The 24,163-nt window shown below is 38.3% G+C and overlaps 4 protein-coding genes and 1 long non-coding RNA gene across 8 annotated transcripts; all 5 read right to left on the minus strand.

The window, feature by feature from the left end:
- Positions 1 to 575: 575 nt before the first annotated feature.
- On the minus strand, positions 576 to 1,830 carry LOC309689818 (uncharacterized protein; the record flags this gene model as incomplete). The annotated part of the gene is made up of 4 exons (XM_082506481.1): positions 1,593 to 1,830; positions 1,046 to 1,390; positions 693 to 923; positions 576 to 610 (listed from the first exon to the last, which is right to left on the minus strand). The coding sequence occupies exons 1-4, from the start codon at positions 1,651 to 1,653 to the stop codon at positions 576 to 578; spliced, it is 672 nt and encodes a 223-aa protein (XP_082362607.1). The 5' UTR covers positions 1,654 to 1,830.
- A 1,447-nt stretch (positions 1,831 to 3,277) lies between these two features.
- On the minus strand, positions 3,278 to 7,459 carry LOC309688609 (uncharacterized protein). 3 transcript variants are annotated; one of them, XM_082504464.1, is made up of 7 exons: positions 7,222 to 7,459; positions 6,675 to 7,016; positions 6,274 to 6,552; positions 5,137 to 5,259; positions 4,393 to 4,482; positions 4,267 to 4,295; positions 3,278 to 3,977 (listed from the first exon to the last, which is right to left on the minus strand). In XM_082504464.1, exons 1-7 carry the CDS (start codon positions 7,280 to 7,282, stop codon positions 3,900 to 3,902), a joined length of 1,002 nt encoding a protein of 333 aa, XP_082360590.1. In that variant the 5' UTR covers positions 7,283 to 7,459; the 3' UTR covers positions 3,278 to 3,899. The 3 variants fall into 3 exon arrangements, with proteins under 3 accessions (XP_082360590.1, XP_082360591.1, XP_082360589.1); XM_082504465.1 differs by having other exon boundaries at positions 6,286 to 6,552; positions 6,675 to 7,019; XM_082504463.1 differs by having other exon boundaries at positions 6,675 to 7,019.
- Positions 7,460 to 13,928: 6,469 nt separating this feature from the next.
- On the minus strand, positions 13,929 to 16,839 carry LOC309690069 (uncharacterized protein). The gene is made up of 7 exons (XM_082506919.1): positions 16,770 to 16,839; positions 15,644 to 15,742; positions 15,441 to 15,557; positions 15,202 to 15,288; positions 15,027 to 15,088; positions 14,663 to 14,728; positions 13,929 to 14,561 (listed from the first exon to the last, which is right to left on the minus strand). The coding sequence occupies exons 1-7, from the start codon at positions 16,828 to 16,830 to the stop codon at positions 14,424 to 14,426; spliced, it is 630 nt and encodes a 209-aa protein (XP_082363045.1). The 5' UTR covers positions 16,831 to 16,839; the 3' UTR covers positions 13,929 to 14,423.
- Positions 16,840 to 20,890: 4,051 nt separating this feature from the next.
- Positions 20,891 to 22,573, minus strand: LOC309689258. The gene is made up of 4 exons (XR_014271313.1): positions 22,491 to 22,573; positions 22,237 to 22,265; positions 21,324 to 21,392; positions 20,891 to 21,207 (listed from the first exon to the last, which is right to left on the minus strand). It is a non-coding gene; the product is annotated as an uncharacterized lncRNA (long non-coding RNA).
- A 222-nt stretch (positions 22,574 to 22,795) lies between these two features.
- LOC309688610 (uncharacterized protein) lies at positions 22,796 to 23,963 on the minus strand. Of its 2 annotated transcripts, none has more exons than XM_082504466.1 (3): positions 23,913 to 23,963; positions 23,430 to 23,762; positions 22,796 to 23,323 (listed from the first exon to the last, which is right to left on the minus strand). In XM_082504466.1, the coding sequence occupies exons 1-3, from the start codon at positions 23,947 to 23,949 to the stop codon at positions 22,983 to 22,985; spliced, it is 711 nt and encodes a 236-aa protein (XP_082360592.1). In that variant the 5' UTR covers positions 23,950 to 23,963; the 3' UTR covers positions 22,796 to 22,982. The 2 variants fall into 2 exon arrangements, with proteins under 2 accessions (XP_082360592.1, XP_082360593.1); XM_082504467.1 differs by having other exon boundaries at positions 23,430 to 23,720; positions 23,913 to 23,956.
- Between the last annotated feature and the right edge of the window lie 200 nt (positions 23,964 to 24,163).

The following is a 24,163-nucleotide window of genomic DNA, read 5'->3' on the forward strand; positions in this document are numbered from 1 at the left end:
TATAGCATGTCCTGACTGCGGGGTTTTGGAAACAAATTAAAACGTACAGCTCTGCTATCACTTCCAACATAAATGAAGACAGAAAACTAAACAGCAGTGACGTTTGTAGGGTTACTGAAGTTGGGCTAGCTGGTATATAATTATGTGCTACGTGACCGCTAGCGACACAGCTATGTTAGCATAATATAAACAAGCTAACTTTTTTCCACTCGATAAAAGTTAACGTGAGTGTTCTCGGTGGTCAGGAACAAATGTAATCGCATGGCAGGATGCTGTAAAAGGACCAAACTTCAGCCAGGAGAACAACTGAGATAATCCATCCACAATACGAGGTTAGTCATTCATATACTGCTTCATGTGCTGGGCTGTAGTTACATCGTAAGGTTTTAAAAACTGAGCTTAAATAAATGATTAGCGGTAATAAAAGCCGAGGGAAGTCAACAGTGATCACTGACTGTTTTAGGAGCTTTTTGAGATCAAATAGAAGAAAATACATAACATTAAACATGTTAACAACACAAAAGCCATATTAAACGCAGACTACTTTAGGCCCGGAAGTAGGATTCGTCGCGTCATCACTGAACAACCCGATAGATAATGTAGAGCGCTGCTATAATTAATAATCATGTCAGTTAAACACGTCTGCTCATCACTGTGAAGCGATTTGAACATAATCTCACCTGTTTTCTCACCTTTAGTGTAATCATCTGTCACTTTGCACTTCAATGAATTATAAAACTGTGACTTCTGATCACGGTGAGATCTTTTAAATGTCACAGTCACAGAGCAGAAACCTGGTTTGATCTCCACGTCTGATATTTTCTTTTTACCCTCATGCAGCCACTCCACTGTGTGTCTACAGTGTCCATGTGTCAGCACAGAGCAGTTCACAATGACTTTATTGTTGTTCTCATGTTCAGTCACTGGTGAAGATGGAGATATGGAAAGAGAAAAACAACAGAGCATTATCACTGTAATAAATACTGCTGTAATATTTTAGTTTGTTCCAAGTTTGAACTAAAAACATTATGATGTAAATACTCACTGTTAATAACAGACAGATCAATCATAAAGCCTGGACCTTCTTTTTGTCCTCCTCTTGTTTTGTACTGTCTGCAGGTGTAAAGACCAACATCCTCAGCTTTGACCTTCTTTATAAGCAGAGAACAGTTCGCTGTAACACTCAGTCTGGTGTATTCAGCTTTAACATTTTCATTAATCTGTCCATGAACAACCAGCTCTACTGATCGTGTCTGTCTTGAATCAGTGAATTCCCAGGTAGTATAGCTGCAGTCATGTTGACCATCTATCACATTTTCACAAGACAAAGTGATGTCATGTCCAGCTCTGGCAGCTCTGAAGGAGGACAAAGTCTGTCCTGTTGTTTCTGCTGAGGATAGGAGAGTGAAATGTGACAAACTATAACATGAACACTGCAGTTAGATTAACAGTTCGTTTAAGGATTATTTTACATCATTTATTTCTCATCTTTTCTTTCCAAGAGTCCAGAAAACTCAAAGTTACAAAGCAAACACGTCTCTCTCAGTTAAAGGAAGAACAGACTATTGTGTGTGTGTTCTGTGTTTCCTTACCTGTAATCTGAAGCATCAGCAGCAGGAATGAAGACATTTGAATCCACATGACTGCAGCCATCGTACTTCTCTGTCTGTCAGTCTCTACTCTCTGCTCTCACATTCACAAATGAGACAGTCTCAGACATGAACACAGCTTCAACTTCCTGCTCACTTCCTCATCAGTGGTTTACTCTTCATCACTTGTTCTGAATTAATTTGTTTTGCTGCCTTCAAATGTTATTGTCCTCCCTCTCTCTTTATTCATAAAATGAATAATTGAGCTTTTAACAAGAATGTGTGTTGATGCCCACAATGAAACATGTTGATACTGCAGCAAACACCACTGCAGCAGCTGGATAAGGAAACAGATAAGATGTGTTAGTAGTCTGAGGCCTGAGTTTTTCTGAGAAGTGAAGGGGAAGTATTTCTGTGAGAATGTGGGTACAACAGCAGCAACGCTCTGGACGTGTGAGCCTCTAAAGTTGACCACATAAACATCAGAAACACAAATGATTCACACACTGATGGACTAACAGAGCTGCCTTTAAGTCCTCACCATTTTATTTTTGCTGAGCTGTGGATTCGAAAACACACATTATATGACACACACGAGTAAAGCTTTGAACGTTTTTTTGAATTTGCAAAACTACTTAGACTGATTAAATGTTCACAAATGACAAATGTTAACACACTGATGAGAGAGTGACTGTCGTTATTGTCGCCGTCATTTTGAACGTGTGGAAAGTTGATTTAAATCAGTCAGTTTTTAGAATACAAATTCATTACATTAATTTCAAGGTGTTTTAATATTGTGTGAGTATAAGTTGGAATCATCTGATAGGAACAGTGAGAGGAGATGAATTTGTTTGTTATTTAGACAAATGTCAGCAGTCAGTACAAACAGAGGAGCTTAAACTAGTAGAGTCAATGTTTTATATGGAGATGAAAGAACAGGAAGTTATACTGGGGAGAATAATAGAAGCACACTTGTACTGTGGTCAGCACTGCAATGCTGTGGTGTGTGTGAGGTGTCAGAGAGAGACAGCACTACAAAACACAATGATAGTCATCACAGCTAAAGTGTAACACATAATGTTAATGGTTTAATATGGAGCAACAAAACGTGGCTCCTCATCCCAGCTGAATAAGCGAGGGAGAGAGAGAGAGAGAGGAAGGAACCTTTTGATAGGAGGAACCTCGTACACTATGTGCACATCTGTGCCACATCAGTAATCACTCAGTCTTCATTAAGGTTCAGTCTTCCCTGGGTGACTGTGATGAGGACGTGGTCAGTCTGTCCAGTTCTTGTCAAGCTCCAAATATGTGTTTTTCATTTTTACATTGATCTGGAGGTTACTCTAATAATAAGAAGATAATCAAATATTTTTTTCTCTCTTCAATTAAAAGAAGATTCATTTAAAAACAAAGAAAAAATGTAGTTTGACTTTCCCATTTTCTTGTTTTCTCTTGACTACATTTCACATGTCTTGGTGATTTTATGCGACGTAATGAGAGACATGGAGCCTGCGAGGAAGAGAAGGTTCTGTTTATTCCCAAACAAAAACCAAATAGAACAACCTTATGTGTGTTATCATTTTTATTTTACCCATTTATTAGTAAATTTATTCTACATCTCAGGTCAAAACATACATAAAAACACACTACACATACATTATAATATTTTATATATAAATGTGCCTGTCAACTGGTTTATTTCCTTAACATGTGGAGGTAGGACCTCACAAACTTTATTCCCAACCTATTAAAGGATTGTGTTGTACATTAATTTGAAGAATGTTTTTTTTCTTTCTTTATTTTGTTTACAAATATCAAGAAGTAACAAGAAAAGAGAGACCACACCCTGTATATGTTTAAACAGAACAGTTTATGATATCACACAAAAGCTGTCAGCTGAGCTCTGTAGAGTGAGCAATCATGATGAAACAGTTGTAGATTCAAGCTGCTCTTCAAACTTTTGTCCACCAGATGTCACCAAAGACGACTGTGTGCACTTCAGAAAGCTTCATTTAGACGTCACTGCCACCTGTTTTTCTCCTGATCTGTTTGACTTGTCACCTCTTGTGCAGTTTGCTTAAAGGGTTTTATTGGCTGAGTGGATTGTTCTGTGATTCCTCTGTGTACATACATCGATTATCATGAAAAAGGAATAAATGATTATTTGAAGTTATTTTTCTTAATAGTTGAAGCTAAGTGCACAAAGAAAAGAATTTTGCTCCTACATATGAGATAAAATCAAAAAGTAAATGTCAGGAAATATTAAACATATGATTCATTTTTGTGATGAGTTGATGTTGAAGTTGTTGATCAGTGGAGTCTGACAGAAGCAGGAGAGTCTGCAGTGTTTTCATAGTTCACTGTGTCATCATCTTCATCGTTATGCACCTGTTTAAAACAATACTACACACTTTAGATTCACTCTTTGAAATGCTACTTTTGATGAGCTCTCTGATGGTTTATCTTATTATTAATTATTTATTATTTAGTCTCAAAATTCTCCACATTTCTCAATAAACAATAACAGTAACAAAAAAGGTTATAAGTGTTTCTGCAACCTGGTTAAAACTGTGTATTCTGTTTTTTTTTTTTTTCATTTGTACATCCACAGTTAAAAAAGAATACATATCACTAACGTGTTGTTTGCTCTGTGAAGTTATAACAGAGTTAAACTCACAGTGTTTCCTTCCATCTGTGTTTTTATTCCTGAAATGACAAAAATCACAAAAGAGAGCTGAAATAATTAACCTGCAAGTTTATCAAAGCTTTTCTTGTATAAACGTTTCATCTGTGAAGTTCTCACCTTTGGTTTTTGTCCACATGTTGACTGTAACAGCAGATATTAGGAGTGATGCTACACCCACAGACACGATGATGCATCTGAACAGAAAACCTAAAAACAATGAAACCATTTAGATTTCAGCTTTTTGTTCTGTGAAAAGAATAAATGCTGTGATGAAAACATTCAGTTTTGATATTTTTGTTATTAGATTAAAATATTAAGCCTGCTCTTAAGACCGATAATCAAATACATAAATAAGTTAAATGTCCTTACAAGGCACTGAAAAATATTTTTATTTGCATTTAGTTTCTTTTTTAATTTTTCTTTCTTTTTTTTTCTTTCATTTATCTCAAATTGTTTGTGATGAAACAAAAATATAAAGATGCTGAAAAAGTGATGTTGATCAAGGTTCACAGAATTAGAGTGATAATCTGTTTTTGTAGGGACAAATCTGCCTCAGTGGTTTCTGGCTGTAACTTTGTGAGATCACTTGCAAAGAGAGCGCTGTAGCAAAAACCTCCTGGTGATTTCTTTGGTCACTCACAGTTTTCATAAAGACAAACAGGAGCAAGCATTTGCAGACATGTCTGCATCTTCTATGGAAACTATGGCCAACTGTGTTAACCTGCTAGTGACCAAAGCAATCACAATGAGGTTTTTCAGTACAGCACCATAGACTGATTTGAACACAGTCTTAACAGTTTATTGCCCGACAACTTGAATTTAAAGGGTCTGAACTATAAAGCAAATTTTAGATGTCACTACCTTGTGAGGATTTTTTTGATTCTAGAGAAGATTTTGTTGTTCTCGTTGTTGTTGTTGTCGTTATTGTTCTCGTTGTTGTTGTTGTTGAGGCGAATTTTGCAGTCGTTGACTTTTTGTTTTCACCTAAAGAAAGAAATGAAATAACAAAACAAAAGTATTCCAATAAAACAGCCTGCAAACTACGTTTACAACAATCCGGTTGTTCAGTCTGACGTCACTAGCCGTGTCTGGACCTAAACTCCACTGCAGGTCCATATATCAAACGATCACTATGGCATTACTGAGAGTTGAAAAACTGTCTAAAGTCTTTCATCTTTAATAAAATGATCAGTGTTCTGCTCTACCAGGTGTAACAATTGAGTTTAACATCCAGGCATCCATGAAAACTGAATTTATGACATTTAACGGAGTTAGAAGTTAGTAGGGAATTAGCTCGCTAGCTTCTATCTAAATACAATATAGCGTGTCCTGACTGCGGGGTTTTGGAAACAAATTAAAACGTACAGCTCTGTTATCACTTCCAACATAAATGAAGACAGAAAACTAAACAGCAGTGACGTTTGTAGGGTTACTGAAGTTGGGCTAGCTGGTATATAATTATGTGCTACGTGACCGCTAGCGACACAGCTATGTTAGCATAATATAAACAAGCTAACTTTTTTCCACTCGATAAAAGTTAACGTGAGTGTTCTCGGTGGTCAGGAACAAATGTAATCGCATGGCAGGATGCTGTAAAAGGACCAAACTTCAGCCAGGAGAACAACGGAGATAATCCATCCACAATACGAGGTTAGTCATTCATATACTGCTTCATGTGCTGGGCTGTAGTTACATCGTAAGGTTTTAAAAACTGAGCTTAAATAAATGATTAGCGGTAATAAAAGCCGAGGGAGGTCAACAGTGATCACTGACTGTTTTAGGAGCTTTTTGAGATCAAATAGAAGAAAATACATAACATTAAACATGTTAACAACACAAAAGCCATATTAAACGCAGACTACTTTAGGCCCGGAAGTAGGATTCGTCGCGTCATCACTGAACAACCCGATAGATAATGTAGAGCGCTGCTATAATTAATAATCATGTCAGTTAAACACATCTGCTCATCACTGTGAAGCGATTTGAACATAATCTCACCTGTTTTCTCACCTGAGGACTTGAGTTTGAAGGGAAACAGTTGTTCTTCTTTAGTGTGTTTATCTGTCACTTTGCACTTCAATGAATTATAAAACTGTGACTTCTGATCACGGTGAGATCTTTTAAATGTCACAGTCACAGAGCAGGAACCTGGTTTTATCTCCACGTCTGATATTTTCTTTTTACCCTCATGCAGCCACTCCACTGTGTGTCTACAGTGTCCATGTGTCAGCACAGAGCAGTTCACAATGACTTTATTGTTGTTCTCATGTTCAGTCACTGGTGAAGATGGAGATATGGAAAGAGAAAAACAACAGAGCATTATCACTGTAATAAATACTGCTGTAATATTTTAGTTTGTTCCAAGTTTGAACTAAAAACATTATGATGTAAATACTCACTGTTAATAACAGACAGATTAATCATATAGTCTGGACCTTCTTTTTGTCCTCCTCTTGTTTTGTACTGTTTGCAGGTGTAAAGACCAACATCCTCAGCTTTGACCTTCTTTATAAGCAGAGAACAGTTCGCTGTAACACTCAGTCTGGTGTATTCAGCTTTAACATTTTCATTAATCTGTCCATGAACAACCAGCTCTACTGATCGTGTCTGTCTTGAATCAGTGAACATCCAGGTAGTATAGCTGCAGTCATGTTGACCATCTATCACATTTTCACAAGACAAAGTGATGTCATGTCCAGCTCTGGCAGCTCTGAAGGAGAACAAAGTCTGTCCTGTTGTTTCTGCTGAGGATAGGAGAGTGAAATGTGACAAACTATAACATGAACACTGCAGTTAGATTAACAGTTCGTTTAAGGATTATTTTACATCATTTATTTCTCATCTTTTCTTTCCAAGAGTCCAGAAAACTCAAAGTTACAAAGCAAACACGTCTCTCTTAGTTAAAGGAAGAACAGACTATTGTGTGTGTGTTCTGTGTTTCCTTACCTGTAATCTGAAGCATCAGCAGCAGGAATGAAGACATTTGAATCCACATGACTGCAGCCATCGTACTTCTCTGTCTGTCAGTCTCTACTCTCTGCTCTCACATTCACAAATGAGACAGTCTCAGACATGAACACAGCTTCAACTTCCTGCTCACTTCCTCATCAGTGGTTTACTCTTCATCACTTGTTCTGAATTAATTTATTTTACTGCCTTCAAATGTTATTGTCCTCCCTCTCTCTTTATTCATAAAATGAATAATTGAGCTTTTAACAAGAATATGTGTTGATGCCCACAATGAAATATGTTGATACTGCAGCAAACACCACTGCAGCAGCTGGATAACGACACAGATAAGATGTGTTAGTAGTCTGAGGCCTGCTGTGCATCATTGTATCTATGAAGTCATTTTTTTTCTGAGAAGTGAAGGGGAAGTATTTCTGTGAGAATGTGGGTACAACAGCAGCAACGCTTTGGAGGTGTGAGACTCTAATTTTGACCACATAAACATCAGAAACACAAATGCGCCTGCTTTTGCACTGGTCACACACTGATGGACTAACAGAGCTGCCTTTAAGTCCTCACCATTTTATTTTTGCTGAGCTGTGGATTCAAAAACACACATTATATGACACACACGAGTAAAGCTTTTTTGCTTTGAATTTGCAAAATTACTTAGACTGATTAAATGTTCACAAATGAGAAATGCAGCTTGTGGGGATAGGTTAATCGGTTAATCCAAATTGCCCATAGATGTAAATGTGCAAGTGAGTGTGAATGGTTGTCTGTCTCTGTGTGTTAGCCCAGTCGACAGACTGGCGACCTGTCCAGGGTGTACCCCGCCTCTCGCCCTATGACAGCTGGGATAGGCTCCAGCCACCCCCGCGACCCTGAAAAGGATAAGCGGAAGAGAATGGATGGATGAATAGTTTTATGGCAGCACCCTCTGGTGGTCTTGAAGCAAACTAAGACATGACATCTCTGGTGTCCCTTACTTTTGTCTGCTGGGGGAGCAGGATTGGATCTAGTGATACATACAGACTGAGTAAGCCGATTAGGACAGGCCTGGAGAAAGAAGAGAAAAATACAACCTTGTACAAACCATGCTTTTAATAAAAAAAATAAAAAAAATGCACAAATAGTAGTTATTAATACAAAAACGTTTTCACATGTTATTTGTTTGTCTGTATTCAGTCTCATTATTAGCCATGATGGAGAGTTAAACATATTGCAGGTAAGACCATGACATTCAGATTTAATGTTGTTAAACTTATTTTGACATACGTTTTGAGATAAGTCTTAAAAGTACATTGTTTACCTTATTTATTATTGATTTACTTTAATCAGATTTGGCTGGTATTGTATTTAAACGTATGACTCTCACAGTATGTTTATTTAACTGCCCAAATAAATGGTGAGGATATGGCCACAGTGGCTGCGAAGCAAGAAGTTGTTTTTTCATTGTGAAGCATAAATAAACATACCACAAAACCCCTAAGGGAGGAGCCATATTTGTTTTTTGTGTTTGCACGCACCATTATTGATGGTAACTGTGATATTTACAAGACGAAGCTTGAGTATTATTACATACATGATAAGGATGTAAGCATGTTAGCCTACAACACACAAACTCAAGTGGTGTTACCAAGATAGTTGCTGACTGGCAAGAAAATTCTGGAAGAAATCTGGTTACATTCCAAAGCACAAATATAGAAAAAAAAAACAAATATGAAGATGTAATATCTGTATAAAATAGACTTAAAGGGTTTTCCCCTTTGAGAACTAGCAATAAGCTCCGTGTTTGTTAATGCTCCCTTGCAAGAGCTTAAATTAACTAAAATTCAAGTTTCTGTGTGTCTCAGATTTTGTTAAAAAATTTCTAACTGGTTGTTCTTTGAAAATACCAATACTTATGATAAAGATGGCATTTAAAAGAATAAACATTATCATGCTAGCAATGTGTGGTCAGATGCAAACTCTGTTTTCCCAACTTTTTGCATTGATAACACACAATAAACATTAAGATGAATTTAACCAGCATAATTATTTTATTTTTAGGGAGTTATGTGCAGTGTTCAAAAAATTGAACAGGTGTTATATGAATAATTATCTGCAAACAAAAGCATGACTATCAGAGTTACAGGCATTTTAATTCATCTGCTCTCAACTATCATGTTTCTTTGTCCCTGTTTTTGTCTTTTTTTGTTTCACACTCATCAATGACAGAGTTTGAAATGTTGCTTCTTTTGCAGACTAGAACAGTATGTACTTCCTGTGAATACTAAGGTGTGACTTCCTCATCAGCACGTTTGTCTTTGAACATTTTATTTTTAGTCACAAAGGGGTGGATAAAGTCAATGCAAAAAAATAAAAAATAAATTACATCTGAGAGAAAAATACTTAACATTAAATGCTTGAGATCCAATATAATCTTTTATTTTATCTTTTACTCATACCATTTTAATGTGGCAAAGAAGCATCACTGACCAGCCCGCTCAGAGCAGCAGAGCTCTGATCTCTTCTTCATTGTCACCACTAAGACTTCAGCCACCCCAACTCTGACAGAAAATAGTTGAATCTGATGTGTTTTTGAGGTCACTTGTTTGATTATGAGGAAGAAAACTTCCAGCAGAGTTTGGACTGAATGTTTAGTTGATCTTGCTAAAAAATGGGCAGGCCTTCAGGAAGGTTTGTTTACCTTCACCAGTTTTTGTCTGTGGTCAGATGATCATATGCATTTATTTGTGCATTAATAACTGTCTACCTTGGTTAAAAGGTGTTTAAGCATAAAGTGAACTTAAAGTCTAGTGGGACTGTATATGAGAATGCATAAAAATGTCTAGAGCGATCAAACTTTGCACAGAGAAAGCAATATTTATTTAAGTATCAGAGGCATGGTGCAATGCTCGCATTATGTCAGCGTCCTTCCTTTTTCACCATCTCCACCTGTAGAGGGAGTCTCAGCTTTCTCAGTAGCTTCATGTCTCATAATATCATGTCTGTTAAGGCAGACAGCATGGAGATGAGAGAGTGTTGTGCCCTTAAACAGGGGAAATAGTGAGGAGACGTGAAAGAACGGCACAGACACGCAGCTCTCACTCTCACTCGTCTGTATTGAGTTTCAGAAGCAATACAACCAAAACAATATTCTTATGGATGCACTCAGTCTCAGGACAACTGTATCCAAACTAAGTCACTATTGTTCGCTGCATTAGCTGATGAGAATACTTTAGATAACATGAACTGTAGCATTAGACAAAAACATATTTTTAACTCGCACATGTTAGCTGACACAGTCACCAACTTTCCACAGCAATCAAATAATACTTTAAGTACTGCATGTCTTTCAGTAGTTAACTTATACAGATAGTAACAGAAAAATCTTCACACAATATGGCGGAGTAATAGCGAAAACTAGCATACGCAGCAACAGAGATTAACTGGAACTTCTCAGCAAAATAGTCCGCAATTCACATCTTTCACTACAATGAACAATGATAACAATGTAATAATCAACAGTAACACACATTTATACAGATTTGTGCATGACAGTTACCTTAAACAGGGGAAATAGTGAGGAGAGGTGAAAGAACGGCACAGACACGCAGCTCTCACTCTCACTCGTCTGTATTGAGTGAAGGAGGAAGCGCGCGAACCCACCTACTGGAGCCCTGAGGCATTAACAATGGATCAACGCACAATCAACCCAGGCAAAACTTTCACTGCTTATCTCCCTCTATATTCCCACTGCATATTCTATTCGAAAACATTCAAAGCAACAAATAAAACATTAATAAGGGCATGACATGAAATGTAAGGAACAGAGATGTACAACTTCAAAACTAATCAAATTTATGATCCACCACAAGAGCGGATCCAAATGCAGACAAAGGGGGGTGGAGGTGGACATTAACAAAAACTGAGCAGTTATTTTGGCTGAACAAGAAAACAAACAAAAGCAAAGAATGACTAAAATGGAGGTAACTGTCACGGCTGCCGAGGCGAGCCGTGTGGAATAAATGAGGATCCAATCGCAGGCAGTCGTGGAGAAGTGAAGGTGATTTATTGAACACAAAAAGAATGTGGACAAACAGCAAACGGGGCTCGAACTAAACTAAACTGGGAAACAACTAAACTACAGAGCACAAACCTGAATGAAAACGAGCAGAGGAGGATGACGATGAACAGCAGGGAGAAGACACGGTGGAAACACAGACTGACACTGAGTAATACAGACAAACCGGCAACAGGCAGGAGAACACACAGGGCTTAAATACACACACCAGTAATCAGGGGATGAGAGACAGGAGGGCAACACAGCTGGGAGGAATCTGGGCTGACGGGACAGGGGAAACGTAAACTGATCACACTCACATACGACACGGACCTTCACAATAAAACAGGAAACTCAGACACATGGAACCAGACAAGACATTGAACTAAACAGACAGATTCACAAACAGATGGGGTGACACCATAGACAGACAGATACAGACGCAGACCGAATATAACACAGAACTTAAACAATCATCATCTAGAAAATGATAACAAACTAAAAGCGCTGGGTCACCGACCCAGGACCATGACAGTAAAAAAACATATACAATAAATGGTACATTTACTGTATGAACCGACAACAGACAGATCAAGACAGAGGACAAATACACAAAAGGGTAACAAAGAAATGAGAACCAGGAAAGAAAAACAGCTGGGACTAATCACACACATACTCATTTTCATATCTTAGTACCATCAAAACTGAATGCCTAATTCTAACCCTCAGCCTAAACCTAACCGCAACCTAATTGTAACCCTGACACTAAAACCACATTTTGAGCCTCAAAAATGCCTTCAAATGCACGCGCACACACACACATGCACACACAACACTGCGAGGAAGCAAAACCAAACACACTAAACACATGACGAGGAACTATCAAAATAAAACAGGAAACATGAGACACAGACTGAGAGGCAGACTTGACGCTGGATCTGGGGCTTGGCTAGACGCGACACATGGAACAGACGGGAGGCACAGAGACAGAAACCAAGAGACTAGAAATCACAAAATACTAAAGAATAACTAAGGGAGCCAAGAATACAAAAGACTAAAGCATGAAAATCCACTAAATTTTAGAATATTAATAATCAAAACATAACCACTGGGTCACCATGACAGGACAATGACACAGGTGAAAATGTGACAGGTCATCTGCGCCTGCTTTTGTTTATTTGATTAATCAATTTCAAAACTGCACTGGTCTTCATTAATTCAGACTTAATAATTGTCATTTGCTGTTTAGTAAAGTAATTTCTTGATCTGAAATAGCACAGAGGAAGTCAAACATATCTATGAACTCTTTTCTTTTATAGACCATGTGCAAACAGGCTCTTGGTATATGTGACATAATGGTACTTTACCACACTGGGTATGGAACAGATGAGTCTGAAGGAGAGTTAAGCAGTACATGACCAAAGTAGGCCCTCTGAAAATAACCAGATATGCATGACTTTAACGTGACATAAATTACATGATTATTTATGAGATCTGTCCCAAACAATAAGCATTTTCTAACATATATTGTCACAGATTAGGTTTCTGAGTCTTTATTGTTCTCTTACAACCAGAAAAGTTGCTGTGTGTCTTGTAAAATTCTAAAATTAAAAATTAGAATCATAATATATCTAAAGTAAAATGATATACAGGTATGCAGTGAAATGTCAGAGCTTAGTACAAACAAGAGAGGTTTAATAATAGTGATGAGATAACAGGAAGGGGAAGTGGCAATAATACACGCAGCTTTTACTGCTGCTGATTTATCACTGCTCTGCTCAATAGAGTCCAGTCTTCACTTCAGAAACCACTCTTCTCTTTCACAAGTCTTTTTCCGCCCAGCTGGTAAGTTATTTGAGTTTATTAAATCAAGGACAGCACATGAGACAATGATACACGATAAAGCAATGCAACTGTTGTTTTGTACAGAGGTTTTCTAGCCAAAAGCTAGTGTCATACCAGTTGCCTTGTTCCCAACATCGCCACTGACTGCTCTCAAACGTGCCACCCATGCTCCAGAGTCAGCTGGTGTTTGCATAGTTTCAGTGTTACAGCCTGCCTCCTACATCAGCCTGCTCCAGTATCAAAGTCACAGCTAACCTTTGCATGTTTAGCTTTTAAGTTCCTGCTTGGATCAACCTCCCAAGCTTCTGATCCAGAGTCGTGACTGGACACAACCTTTCCAGTGACAGCATCTGAACCAGAGCTAGTGCTTCTCATTCTTTTACTCCTAAGATGGATGAGGCCTCAGCCATCTGATTCCCAACCTGTGACTGCCTGCCCATGCTCTTCTTCAGTACCATTGCTCTGAAGGGTTTCGCCTCTTCTGTTGGCTTCCTAGAAGCACTCTGCTTCAACAGTCTCACTAAATAGTTCTTTTACTCTCCTCAGCTCAGGTTTTGTTACATTGTGAATCATGTGTTTATTTATTTGTAAGGTAAAACATCAGTATAAATTAAACTAAGTCATAGATGTTATACTTTCTGGTTTTATATGCAGATAGTTAGGTGTTCATTTGTGTTATAGCAGCTTAATGGAATGTGGAAAAGCAGGGATGTTTTTGGGGGGATTTTTTTACATTATATTTTATTTTTTCCACAAAAAACATCTTAATTAGTAGATGCAAAACTTACAAAACTTACAGTTGGAGTAATAATTAATATTATATCATAGACACAGTTAGATCAGGTAATTCAATTGGACTTAAACAAGTAAGTTTTTGTTACATTTCCAAAACAAAGTAACAATATTAAAAAGGCAAAGAGATATAAAATATTGACTTTGCCTACAGTACATGAGCACACAGTATAAAACGTTAACCTCAACCTCTAGAGGGAGTGTCAGTGGTTTCTTTGTTTCACTACCTCGAAAGCTTGGTGCTGTTTGTATTCATGATTGTACATTAAGAGCAAATTTTTTCACAATTGTATACCAAAGAGATCACTATCATTGACATATGATAGATATTAACAACAACTCAACTTAAATAAAAGGTGGGAAACTTTAGCCAGTGTGTCGATCATGTGTGTCATCTTATCAAATGCAGGTCATTTTTTTCTTTCTTTTTTTTTTAGTTAAAGGAAAATGTAAAAATGTTTTTCACATATTTATCATATAATGCAAACAATCAATCATAAAAAAAATGTAACCTTCAGGCTGGAACGTGTTTCTTTTGTTTGTTGATGGTGGAATAGAGGTTGCTGGGATCAGTGGAAACGCCAGCAGAAGAGGAAGGAAATTTCACAGTGCTGTAAGTCACAGTGTCATCTTCATCATTATCATTACAGACCTGGAATGAAATATGATGGAGCACAATTATTTTTTTCTGACCTGTGACAGAAGTTTAAAATTCACGATCTTAATGTTAATATATTCTTTTGAGAACCTTACCTTGGCTTTACACTTGGACCTCCTGATAAAACTGACAGAGACATAGGAGACATCTTCAGCATCAGCCTGAACAGTGAAGACAACATATAGACTGCTCACTAATGCATATGCGGAGTCAGTTTGACAGGTATCAGTCCTTTTGGGGTTTTTCTTGTCCTATTTGTCTTTCATCCATTCTTATAAAGGATAAAAATACATTTCAAAGAATAAATGCAGTAGCTGTGAGAATAATGTCTGTTCACTTTGTTCTGACTGGCTGCTGGACTGGGTCATATCAGGGTTTACACTCAGTCTCTTAAATATGTGCAAGCTGTTCTCATTTTGGGACTTTAAATAAGGGAGTCTTCTAAAAGTAGCTACATACATTTTTTTGGCAGCTGCGTTCACTCGCCACCTTAGTCGCTTCTTCCACCTGTGTTTTGCTTCCTAAAAAAAGATGAAAATACAAGATAAAAGTAAACAAACTTGAGTTTAGAATTTCAAATCCAAGGTTCTCAATTATACTTTCAACTATAGCTGTCATTTTTTTTCTAACTCACCGTTAGGTTTATTCCATGTGTTGATGACTATAGCAAGTATTAGTACCAGAATTCCCACAAGAACAATGATAACCCGTTTCCAAATTTCTGGAAAGAAAAATTAAAACCACAATCACTGGTAATGTTGAGCTTTGGATGCTGTGAGCAATAAAAAGCTTTATGATGGAGCCACAGCTCGAGTCTACAGTCTACAGTTCAGACCTTAGGCTTAATAAAGGTGCAAGCGATGCAGTCAGTACCTGATAAAGTATTTCTTTCAGTTGTTCCAGTTGTTGATGTAGGTTGGCTTGATGGTGATACAGTAGGTGCATTTGTTGATTTTGATGTTGTGGGGATTGGTGTTGTTGTGTGGTCACCTTAAATAAAATAAATGTATTAAAAAAAAAACTTTAGTTCAGCTTTTATTGCCCAAATGTTGACTGTAACAACAGACAGGTGCTACCTGATGAAGTCCTTACTGTTCCATTTACTGATGTAGGTTCAATAATACTTGTATTTTTTGATGTGTGTGTTACTGTCTGTGTTGTTGTTACATTGTTGCCTGAAACAATAAAAAAAATGCAGACAATTAAATAAATACATGCAACAAACTGTCTGACATTAAATATTACCGTGGCAGAGGTTTGGTCCCTGGCTCAGCTGCAGAGAAGGAGTGAGGCAGTGAGGTCAAGGGAGCAATGCCAAGAGGCTGGAGGGACAGACTGGAGAGCTAATTTAACTGATGAGGTTTCTCTCTTTATATATAGTGAAGCCAGAGACCTGAGAGAGGAGTGCGCACTGATAACTGACTGGGAAGTTATTGAACTGTTTACAGAAACATCTAGCCATATGTGTGTAGTGCCTTGATAAACACTCCCCAAGTATACAAACATACCAGTGTGTCAGATCTATGATTACAATTACATATTAATGTTACAGCTACAGTAGCCAAAAGGTGGTGCATTATTTAACTGGCAAATTATTACTTTATATTTTTAAGATGGGGAAAAAACATTTTCAATAACCAAAAAATCATATTGTAAATCAAATACGTCGAGCAATTATATACATCAAGTTGAGGTAGTTCATCATAATTTCTCTGTTATCTCAGCTCTAACACGTAAACACTGCGTGGCGATAAGTATAAGGACGTTGAAAAAATGGTGCAGAAAGCTGCAATCTGTAAGATGGAAAAACCACACAAATGTGGAAGAGTGGATTTGTACAAAATGAAACAGATGGGAGTGGATAGATGCAAAGTTATCAGTGGTTACAGACTCGTTCAATAAAGAGTATTTATGTTGCATCACAAGACAGCTGATCAGTTTGTTTCACTAACTCATCTAAACAAGGCTTTTTGCAGAGAGTATAGCATCCGTGGCAGTTTGTCTTCAAACAACAACCGTAATCTCCACTTTTTGACTTTTTTTTTTTCAAAAAAATCCAAAATCGATTATCAACTTGAATCTTGAAATTCCTTTTTATCAAAATCATCAATATTTTTTCCTTAATGTGGCCATAATACTCCTTCATAGGTAAAGTCATATTACATGTTGATGCAATATTTGTATTTTAATATGTGTCCTTACCTTTACACTGAAGTATTAGTAGAGAGAATAAAAACACTTCAATCCATCTGAATAGGACCATGGTGCTTCTTCTGTACTCATACACACTAATGACACTGCATCTAAAGATTTGACTTGTTAAAGATAAATACTTGTGCTGTGTGGGGTTTGCGAGGTGTCACTTCCTGCTAGTGACTTCATTCTCCTCTGTCACATCTTGGCCAACAATAGATTATAGGAAGTCAAATGTGTGAAGATTGTCAGTTGAGATAAGTGTAATGAGAAATGCAGCTCTCTTTTATTTCTCTTTATTTTGTGATTATTAGAAAAAAAAACACAACCAGGTTTCAGTGTGATGTTTGAGAATGCATATTAACTGACATAAAGAGTTCATTTATTCTGCCACCTAAATTTAACTCCTAATATCATTGATGCAAAACAATGATGCCATCAGAACAAGTGTCAGTAGTCTGAAACCTCTTTAGAAGTCTGATGTCATTTTCTCTGCGTACCAAAATAGGTGTTTTGTTGAGAATGTGGCTACAAGAGCATTTATTGAGATAAACATCATGATAAAATTACAATTTTCCCATCATACTATGTCCGTTTATTTTGTTGTGAAAGTAAACTTTTGCAAAAATTATTTCTTCAAGACAAAATAAAAATCAATAAGCAAATAAGGTCAAATGCAAGACAAATGCTAACACCTGCTGCTCTCTGGCAGCAGCACCATGCTCTCCCTTGTTTTAAATGCACTTTAGAACAACACGCAGCAACACTACACATGAGCAGGAGGAGGGAGGTATGCGGTCTTCACACACCCCCGTTCTCTGCTAGCCATCGGGGCGGGGGGGCTGGGAGGAGATGTTGGCTGTCCGATTGGCCTCCCTGCTGCTGCGGAGCCTGGGACGGTCTGCTTGCCTCCACCCCGGGGGGAAGGGTAACATCTCTTGGGTCTGGGTTCTGTTTCCCCCTCTGGGGGCGAGGGTACCTGGACCCGGGGTATAGAGTATGTTTGGGGAGTGTGATTGTGTGTACATGTCCATTTATGTCAATCCTTACGTTGGGTGAGTGCTGAGTGTTTGTATATGTGTGCATGAGGGTGGGAATGCATGTTTGTGTCTGTGTGTGCCTGTTTGTCTGTGTCTATATGTCAGGTCGGGTCTTAGACTCCACCTCTCTGGGAACTCCCAGGCCCTCCAAGGCCTATCTCCCCTCACCACACTCCCTGCCGGTGACTGATGCCCTCAGGGGTCGGTGCATTGGTGGTTCTTGGTGTCCGGGGCTGGGCACTCAGGTATGTACCGGCTCACTCCCGGTGGCTACCTGGCGGGGCCTGGCGCCTGTTGCTCGGTCAGGCCTCTTCCGGGGTGCGGGGGGCCCTCGGGCCTCCGGCCTCTGGGCCTGCGGCTCGGTTCACTCTGGCACAGCTGGGCGGGCACGCCGGTGCAGCCCCCTCTAGCTTCTGCTCGGTGGCTACTGGATGACGCCTCGTCTGGGGATCCTCAGCCCTTCCCATGAGGGTGGCACGGATGCCCCTCCGGTGGTCCTCCTTGGGCTCTCGCACTCTGGGGCCTCTGGATGTCTGGGGCCTGGATCTCCTCCATGCCTGCTTCACGCCCTGGGGGACGGGGCTATGGCTTGCTACATCCTCTTGCAGACCATTACATGTGGAAACCATTGGAATACAAGCGCGCTGATCCACACAGGTATGCACACGGGTGTTCACTGCTCGTAGACTTAAATTACACCTTTCTTGGCTGCTACTTCAAAGCACATTGTGCGCTGTCTGTCCTGCGTGCTGCACAACAACATTGAATATTTAGTATTTACTGCTGTTTACACTTAGCTAGATTAATGCGATGGTGTTGTGTTTAGTATGTTGCTTTGGTTTTTTTTTTTGCTTGTTTTCTATTCTTCTTCTCTCAACAGGTGATCCAGGAGTTTTTATTTTTTCTCCCCCCCTTTCTCACTGTCCCTCTCCCCTTCTGTTTTTCTTTTCCTTCCTCTTTCTCTCTCCCTTTCCTATCCCTCACTCATGTCTGTCCCGTCTGTAACCTCTGAAAATAAAATATAATAAATAATAATAAATGATAAAAACAAAGGTCGATCAAATGGACCAATACGGCAATGCCACGATAATCCATTTGGCAAAGTAAATCCATTGGGTATCCTTGTTGGTCTTCAGACAACAATTCTGATGGCTAAAGAACCAAATGGGACAGGCAAAAAAAAAAAAAAAAAGAAAAAAAAATGCAAGTCAAATACCAGGAGACGGAGCAGGTGACAGATCTGGGGGTTAGGAAGTTCAGGGCATTTGAAGGGTTTTACGTTGCAATATAAAGCACTTTGAGGCAACTGTTGTTGTGATTTGGTGCCATATAAATACAACTCAACTGCACTGAATTGACCTGGAGGGGGGCAGGCAGAGCAGAAGAACACTTCAGGGGGCCAACTTGAATGCGGGGAAAGTTAGGAATTTTGTTCCGAGGATCAAAGCTGGAGCAGGAAAAATGTCTTTACAATAAAGAGGGTTTAATATAATAAAAAGGTTCTCTACACACCAGAGGCCTGGGAGCTTTAAGGGGTGTTTACCTCTGACATAAATTAGTCACTATGAGGTGTCACTTCCTGATAGTGACTTTAGTCTCTTCTTTTGGAGCTCTCCCTCCACCTTCACCTTCTTGACTAGAGAATGTTGTGGTGGCAGATTTCTTTTCTCATTTATTAATCACATATTTAATCAAATCACATTAGTTATAGTAATATCACTTTCTCTCTTTACTATAGTAAGAGCACTCCTGTCACTAGTTTGCATGCATGGGGAATGTTAACACAGTGAGGCCATTGTAATGGGAGACGTTAAACAGATGGTGAGACTCCTTCTGTTTATCAGGGATGTAAATCCTTAGGTGACAGCCAAGCAGAAAACAAGGTCATAATTCTCTCTGTGAGGGAGAAGGTATAGCCCCCCCCCCCGTGAGAGGGGCCCCGAGAAACACTAGAAACTTATGATCACTAAACTGAGACAGACCTGTTTGTCTGTTTATGTTGCTGTCAGATGGTTTGTTAAAATAAACATTATGTAGAAATCTAACTTATAGCCATCCATTATCTTCCTTCTCAGGGTCACAGTGCTGCTGGAGGCTATCTCAGCTACCAGAGGGCAAGAGGTGAGATCCAACCTGGACAGGTTGCCAATCTGATTGCCAGCCTTATTTTACATATAACTTAACTTTGTTCCTTTTGCTTGTTTTTTTGTTTTGCATCTTAGCCCGGTTTGTAAGTGTAGGATGCTTTGACATTGAAGCTTCTAAGAGTACAATATCCAGTGATTATACACTTGCTTTTTATTGTGGAATGCAGATTTTACCTTTTCCCACCAGGGGGCAGAATTTGTCTGTTTCCCACTAGTTACAGGGCTGTTATGGCGTTGTTTTTGTGTCACTATTCTGAGCGCACGTAAAAAAAAAATTGAGCGCACGTAAAAAAAAATTTGCAGGTGCAAGTGTTGCATTTTCAGGAGAAATTTATTTTGAGCGAAGAAAAGCTAAATTTGAGTGAACAAAATTCATTGCTGCGTGCAAAAAATGTATTTCAGTGTTTGCTATTATCCACACACACACACAATAGCAGCCCCTCTCGCTCAGTTTTTGCACTTGCGTTCGCTCGCAATGTGTTGCTCGCGCGCTCAACATTTCTGCCCGTGCTCGCTCAACTCTTACTGTACACCATTATATTTGTGCCACAAAACCAGAATCCCTCGCCTCAACAAGGAAGAGATGGCTAAGATGGAGATAGAGACCCAACAAAGCAGTGAAATAAACAGTTACTTTTTGATTGTTTAATAGTGGTTATGTTCAAAGCATGCCAAACAAGAAACATGAAACAAGATGTTTTTTTCTTTTCTGAGACCTATTTAGTTTTTATTGTTGTAGATGTAAATAACACAAAAATATATTGAAAGCCATAATTTTATTTCCTAATGCTGAGGACCCAATATATTCACATTCTCTACCTCTAGAGGGAGTCTCTGCTCTGTGGCTTTATGGATGATGGAGGTGATTTGCAACTGCTTTGCTCTATCAACACTAAAGCAGGATGTGTTTTCATTATTCAGTGTAGAAAAAAAACAGAATTATCCTTTAAAAGTTGCATTAAAGAAAGATTACATAATATAACACTGAGATAAGTAAAGACAATTGTCAGGTTGTTAAAAATCATTGTTTTACTACTTAATAATAGCACTAGCCCCTTTAATTTAGATCTAGATCATCGGTAACTGAACAATCAGGCAACATTCAAAGCATTTTTAAATATGTTGAGTGAACATGACTGGATTTATTTCTTTGATTTGTTGACTGTGGAGGAGACGTTGCTAGGATTAAACTCCAGAAGAAGACGAGAAGGCTTTCACAGCTGTAGGTCACACTGTCACCTTTATCATCACCACCTAGAGCTTAGAAGAAGAAATAATTCTATACTTAATAATACTTAAACAATAATAATAATAACAACAACAATAATAACAGAACTGATATTAACATCCTCACTGTAACCCATCACAAAGCTTACTGTGCCTTCTTCTCTGGTGTTCTTGGTGTAGCTGATGGAAGCCAAGGAAATGTCATCTTCAGGTTCAGTCTACATAAGGACGATCACATAAGGATTGCTAACACATTAATCCAAACCTTGATTTAAGTATTAAAGTATTTTGCACATAGACACAGTTCAGAGAATGTGAGTCTCTGCCGTGTTTAAACTCGGTCCCTGCACACAGCTTATAAAATTAAGTGTAGGTATTCTGCTGAAACTTGAATATATGCATTTCGTGAATGGTTGGAGAGTGGTTGTTAGGAGTTGCTGGCATCGGATAATATGACGTTTTTCATAAAGTGGTATATAGTACTGCACCAAAAACCTTCTTACAATTGCTTTGGTCACTAGTAGGTTCCTGCTCCCATGAGCAATTTGGATAGAAGACAACAATTAGCTAGCACTTGCAAACTACACTTGCAAGTGGTGGTAAAAATATGAAAAGAGCACACAAACCGGGAGCAGAGAATGTTCTCTGTCGAAGTAAAAGCTGCACCTTTTGAAATGTGTACTTTATAGTTATAAGGCACAACTTTTCATTTGAAGGTGGACACTCTCTGATGGCAGTTTCCATCGCACTTTTAAAGTTTCACTACATGTCAGAGAGTAAATGGTGACTGCTTGTAGACAAGTCAACATCTTCCATGTGAAATATGACTGAAATTAACACACTCCTTTTCAACCAGTCACAAAGTGACACAGACAACTACAGGCCCGGTTTGTTCATTTTTAGATTCTCCACATTAAATCAACTTTTTCTGTAAAGTTTTACTTTCACTATATTAAAATTTTTTATTTTCCTAGGGTCATACAGGTGTAGAGAACTTAACAGACAATCACCAAAACTCAGTTTTTTATTGAAGAATCAGAATGATCAATGGATGAAACTCACATTGTTCTGTCCATCCATTTCCATGTTCCCTGCAAAGAAGAAAAAATTGAGTTGCGCTTCTAGTTCTGAGTCTGTGTTCTTATAGTTATTATAGAAAACGGTGTTGTCTCAACTGATTAAACTGGTAAAGACTGGTTGTCTAATTTAATAATCTAAGACTTGTCCACATAACTTGAACTTCATCATGTCATGAGTCAGCAAAACACATTAAATTTAACAGTTAAAACGCTGATTTACATTTGTCCTGTTCTCACCTCTAGTTTTCTTCCTTGTGATCATCACCACAGCAGCAACTAAGACTGCTACTAAAGCAGGAAATATAATATGCTCCCATGACCAACCTGGAAAGAAAATTAATCCATGTTGAACTTACTTTTAAAAAATCTAAGGATTAATATTTATTTTTACTGACACATAGTTATTTTTTTTAAATCATAGTGGTGATGAGTACAATTTTAGCACTTTTTTTGTATTTCCCTTCTGATGTAGCCTATTGCAAAATCTAATTATCATGAGTGATCCTGTTTTCATTACTGTTTTTTAATTATTCTGCCTCCGGTGCTGGATTTGGTGTCACTATTAACTTTTTTGCTGTTGTGGATTTTTTTGTTGTCATTGCATTCTCACCTGAAAACACAAAACAGCAGCCAAATCAAATCTGTACAATGAAAATGTGTCTTATGTTCCTTTTCCCCAATCAATGGCAAAAACATGCAGAATATTATGGCTGAAATGGCTGTTTAAACTTAAAAAGATTTACAGATGAAGCTTTTTTTAATGATACTCTTTACTTTGAGGTAATAGCAGCTTGTTTTCTCACCTGATGACTGAGAGCTGAAGGGAAACAGCTTCACTTTGTTACTGGACTCATCTGTCACATTGCACTTCAGAGACTCATAAATCTTTGACTTCTGATTAAGTTGAGATTTAAATGTCACTGCTGAAGAGCAGGAACCTGGTAATATCTTCATGTCTGTATAGATGTTCTCTTCACCCTCGTAGAGCCACTCTACTGTGTATGTACAGGGTTTATATGCCAACAAGGAGCAGCTCAAGATGGCTTTGTTACCGTTGTCATGTTGAGTCGCTGGTGAAGACAAAAGATGAGAGAAAAAATAGTTTAATCACAGTATTGAATATTTTAATGTTTCACGCACAGTTTGAGCTGAAAAAATTATGAATGAAATACTCACTGTTAATAACGGAAAGATAGACATCAAACTCTGAAACTTCATTTCCTGATTTGATTTGTCTGCACGTGTAACGGCCAGCATCCTCAACTGTGACCTTGTTTACAACCAGAGAACAGTCTTCACTAACACTCAGCCTGGCTGACTTAGCTCTAACATCTTTGTGAATCTGCCCATGAGTGGCCAACTCCACTACTGCCGTGTCTGTTGAACCACTGAAGGCCCAGGTAGTACTGTTACAGTCATCCTGACCATGTGTCACATTTTCACAAGGCAAAGTGAGGTCATCACCAACTATGACAATAGAGACAGATTGAAGTAGATGAATTGTTGGTGCTGAGAAAAAAAAGAGAAATATGACAGATAAAGATCACAAATGTGACTTGGCGCAAATTTAGTTTGAGGATTATTTTTGATACGAAACAAGTTGGTCTCAAATGTAGTCTCATTGAGTCAAACAAAGTTGCCAGCAAAACTTGTCCTTACTTGTAAACTGAAGCATCAGAAGCAGAAATACAGTCATTTTAACGCTCCCGAATTCAGCCATCTCTTTCTCGTTCTCGTGCTCACTAATGACACAGTCTCTTGTATTTTCTTAAAGTTACACACAGCTTCTGCTTTATGTGGTTTTTGAGGTGTTGCTCTGTCATAGTGACTTTAGTCTGCCTCTTGCACACCTATCAATTGTTAAAAAATATAAATTTTTAACCAAATTTAGTGTACGTATGAGTAGAGAG

Source organism: Aulonocara stuartgranti (genome assembly GCF_965226115.1).
Source record: "Aulonocara stuartgranti genome assembly, chromosome: 15".
Taxonomy (NCBI): domain Eukaryota; kingdom Metazoa; phylum Chordata; class Actinopteri; order Cichliformes; family Cichlidae; genus Aulonocara; species Aulonocara stuartgranti.

Bases quoted from the DNA above. Each gene is read 5' to 3' on its own strand.
- LOC309688609 (XM_082504463.1), bottom strand. From the start codon at position 7,282: ATGGCTGCAGTCATGTGGATTCAAATGTCTTCATTCCTGCTGCTGATG. The intron at 5,260-6,273 runs GTGAGATTATGT...TTCTTTCTTTAG, and splicing joins GTCCTCAGGTGAGAAAACAG to GTGAAAACAAAAAGTCAACG. The intron at 3,978-4,266 runs GTGAGTTTAACT...TGTTTTAAACAG, and splicing joins CACAGATGGAAGGAAACACT to GTGCATAACGATGAAGATGA.
- LOC309690069 (XM_082506919.1), bottom strand. From the start codon at position 16,830: ATGGTCCTATTCAGATGGATTGAAGTGTTTTTATTCTCTCTACTAATA. The intron at 15,089-15,201 runs GTGAGTTAGAAA...ATCTTTTTTTAG, and splicing joins CACATGGAATAAACCTAACG to GAAGCAAAACACAGGTGGAA. The intron at 14,562-14,662 runs GTAAGGTTCTCA...ATTTCATTCCAG, and splicing joins GGTCCAAGTGTAAAGCCAAG to GTCTGTAATGATAATGATGA.
- LOC309688610 (XM_082504466.1), bottom strand. From the start codon at position 23,949: ATGACTGTATTTCTGCTTCTGATGCTTCAGTTTACAA. The intron at 23,763-23,912 runs GTAAGGACAAGT...TTTTTTTCTCAG, and splicing joins TCTGATGCTTCAGTTTACAA to CACCAACAATTCATCTACTT. The intron at 23,324-23,429 runs GTGAGTATTTCA...TGTCTTCACCAG, and splicing joins CTATCTTTCCGTTATTAACA to CGACTCAACATGACAACGGT.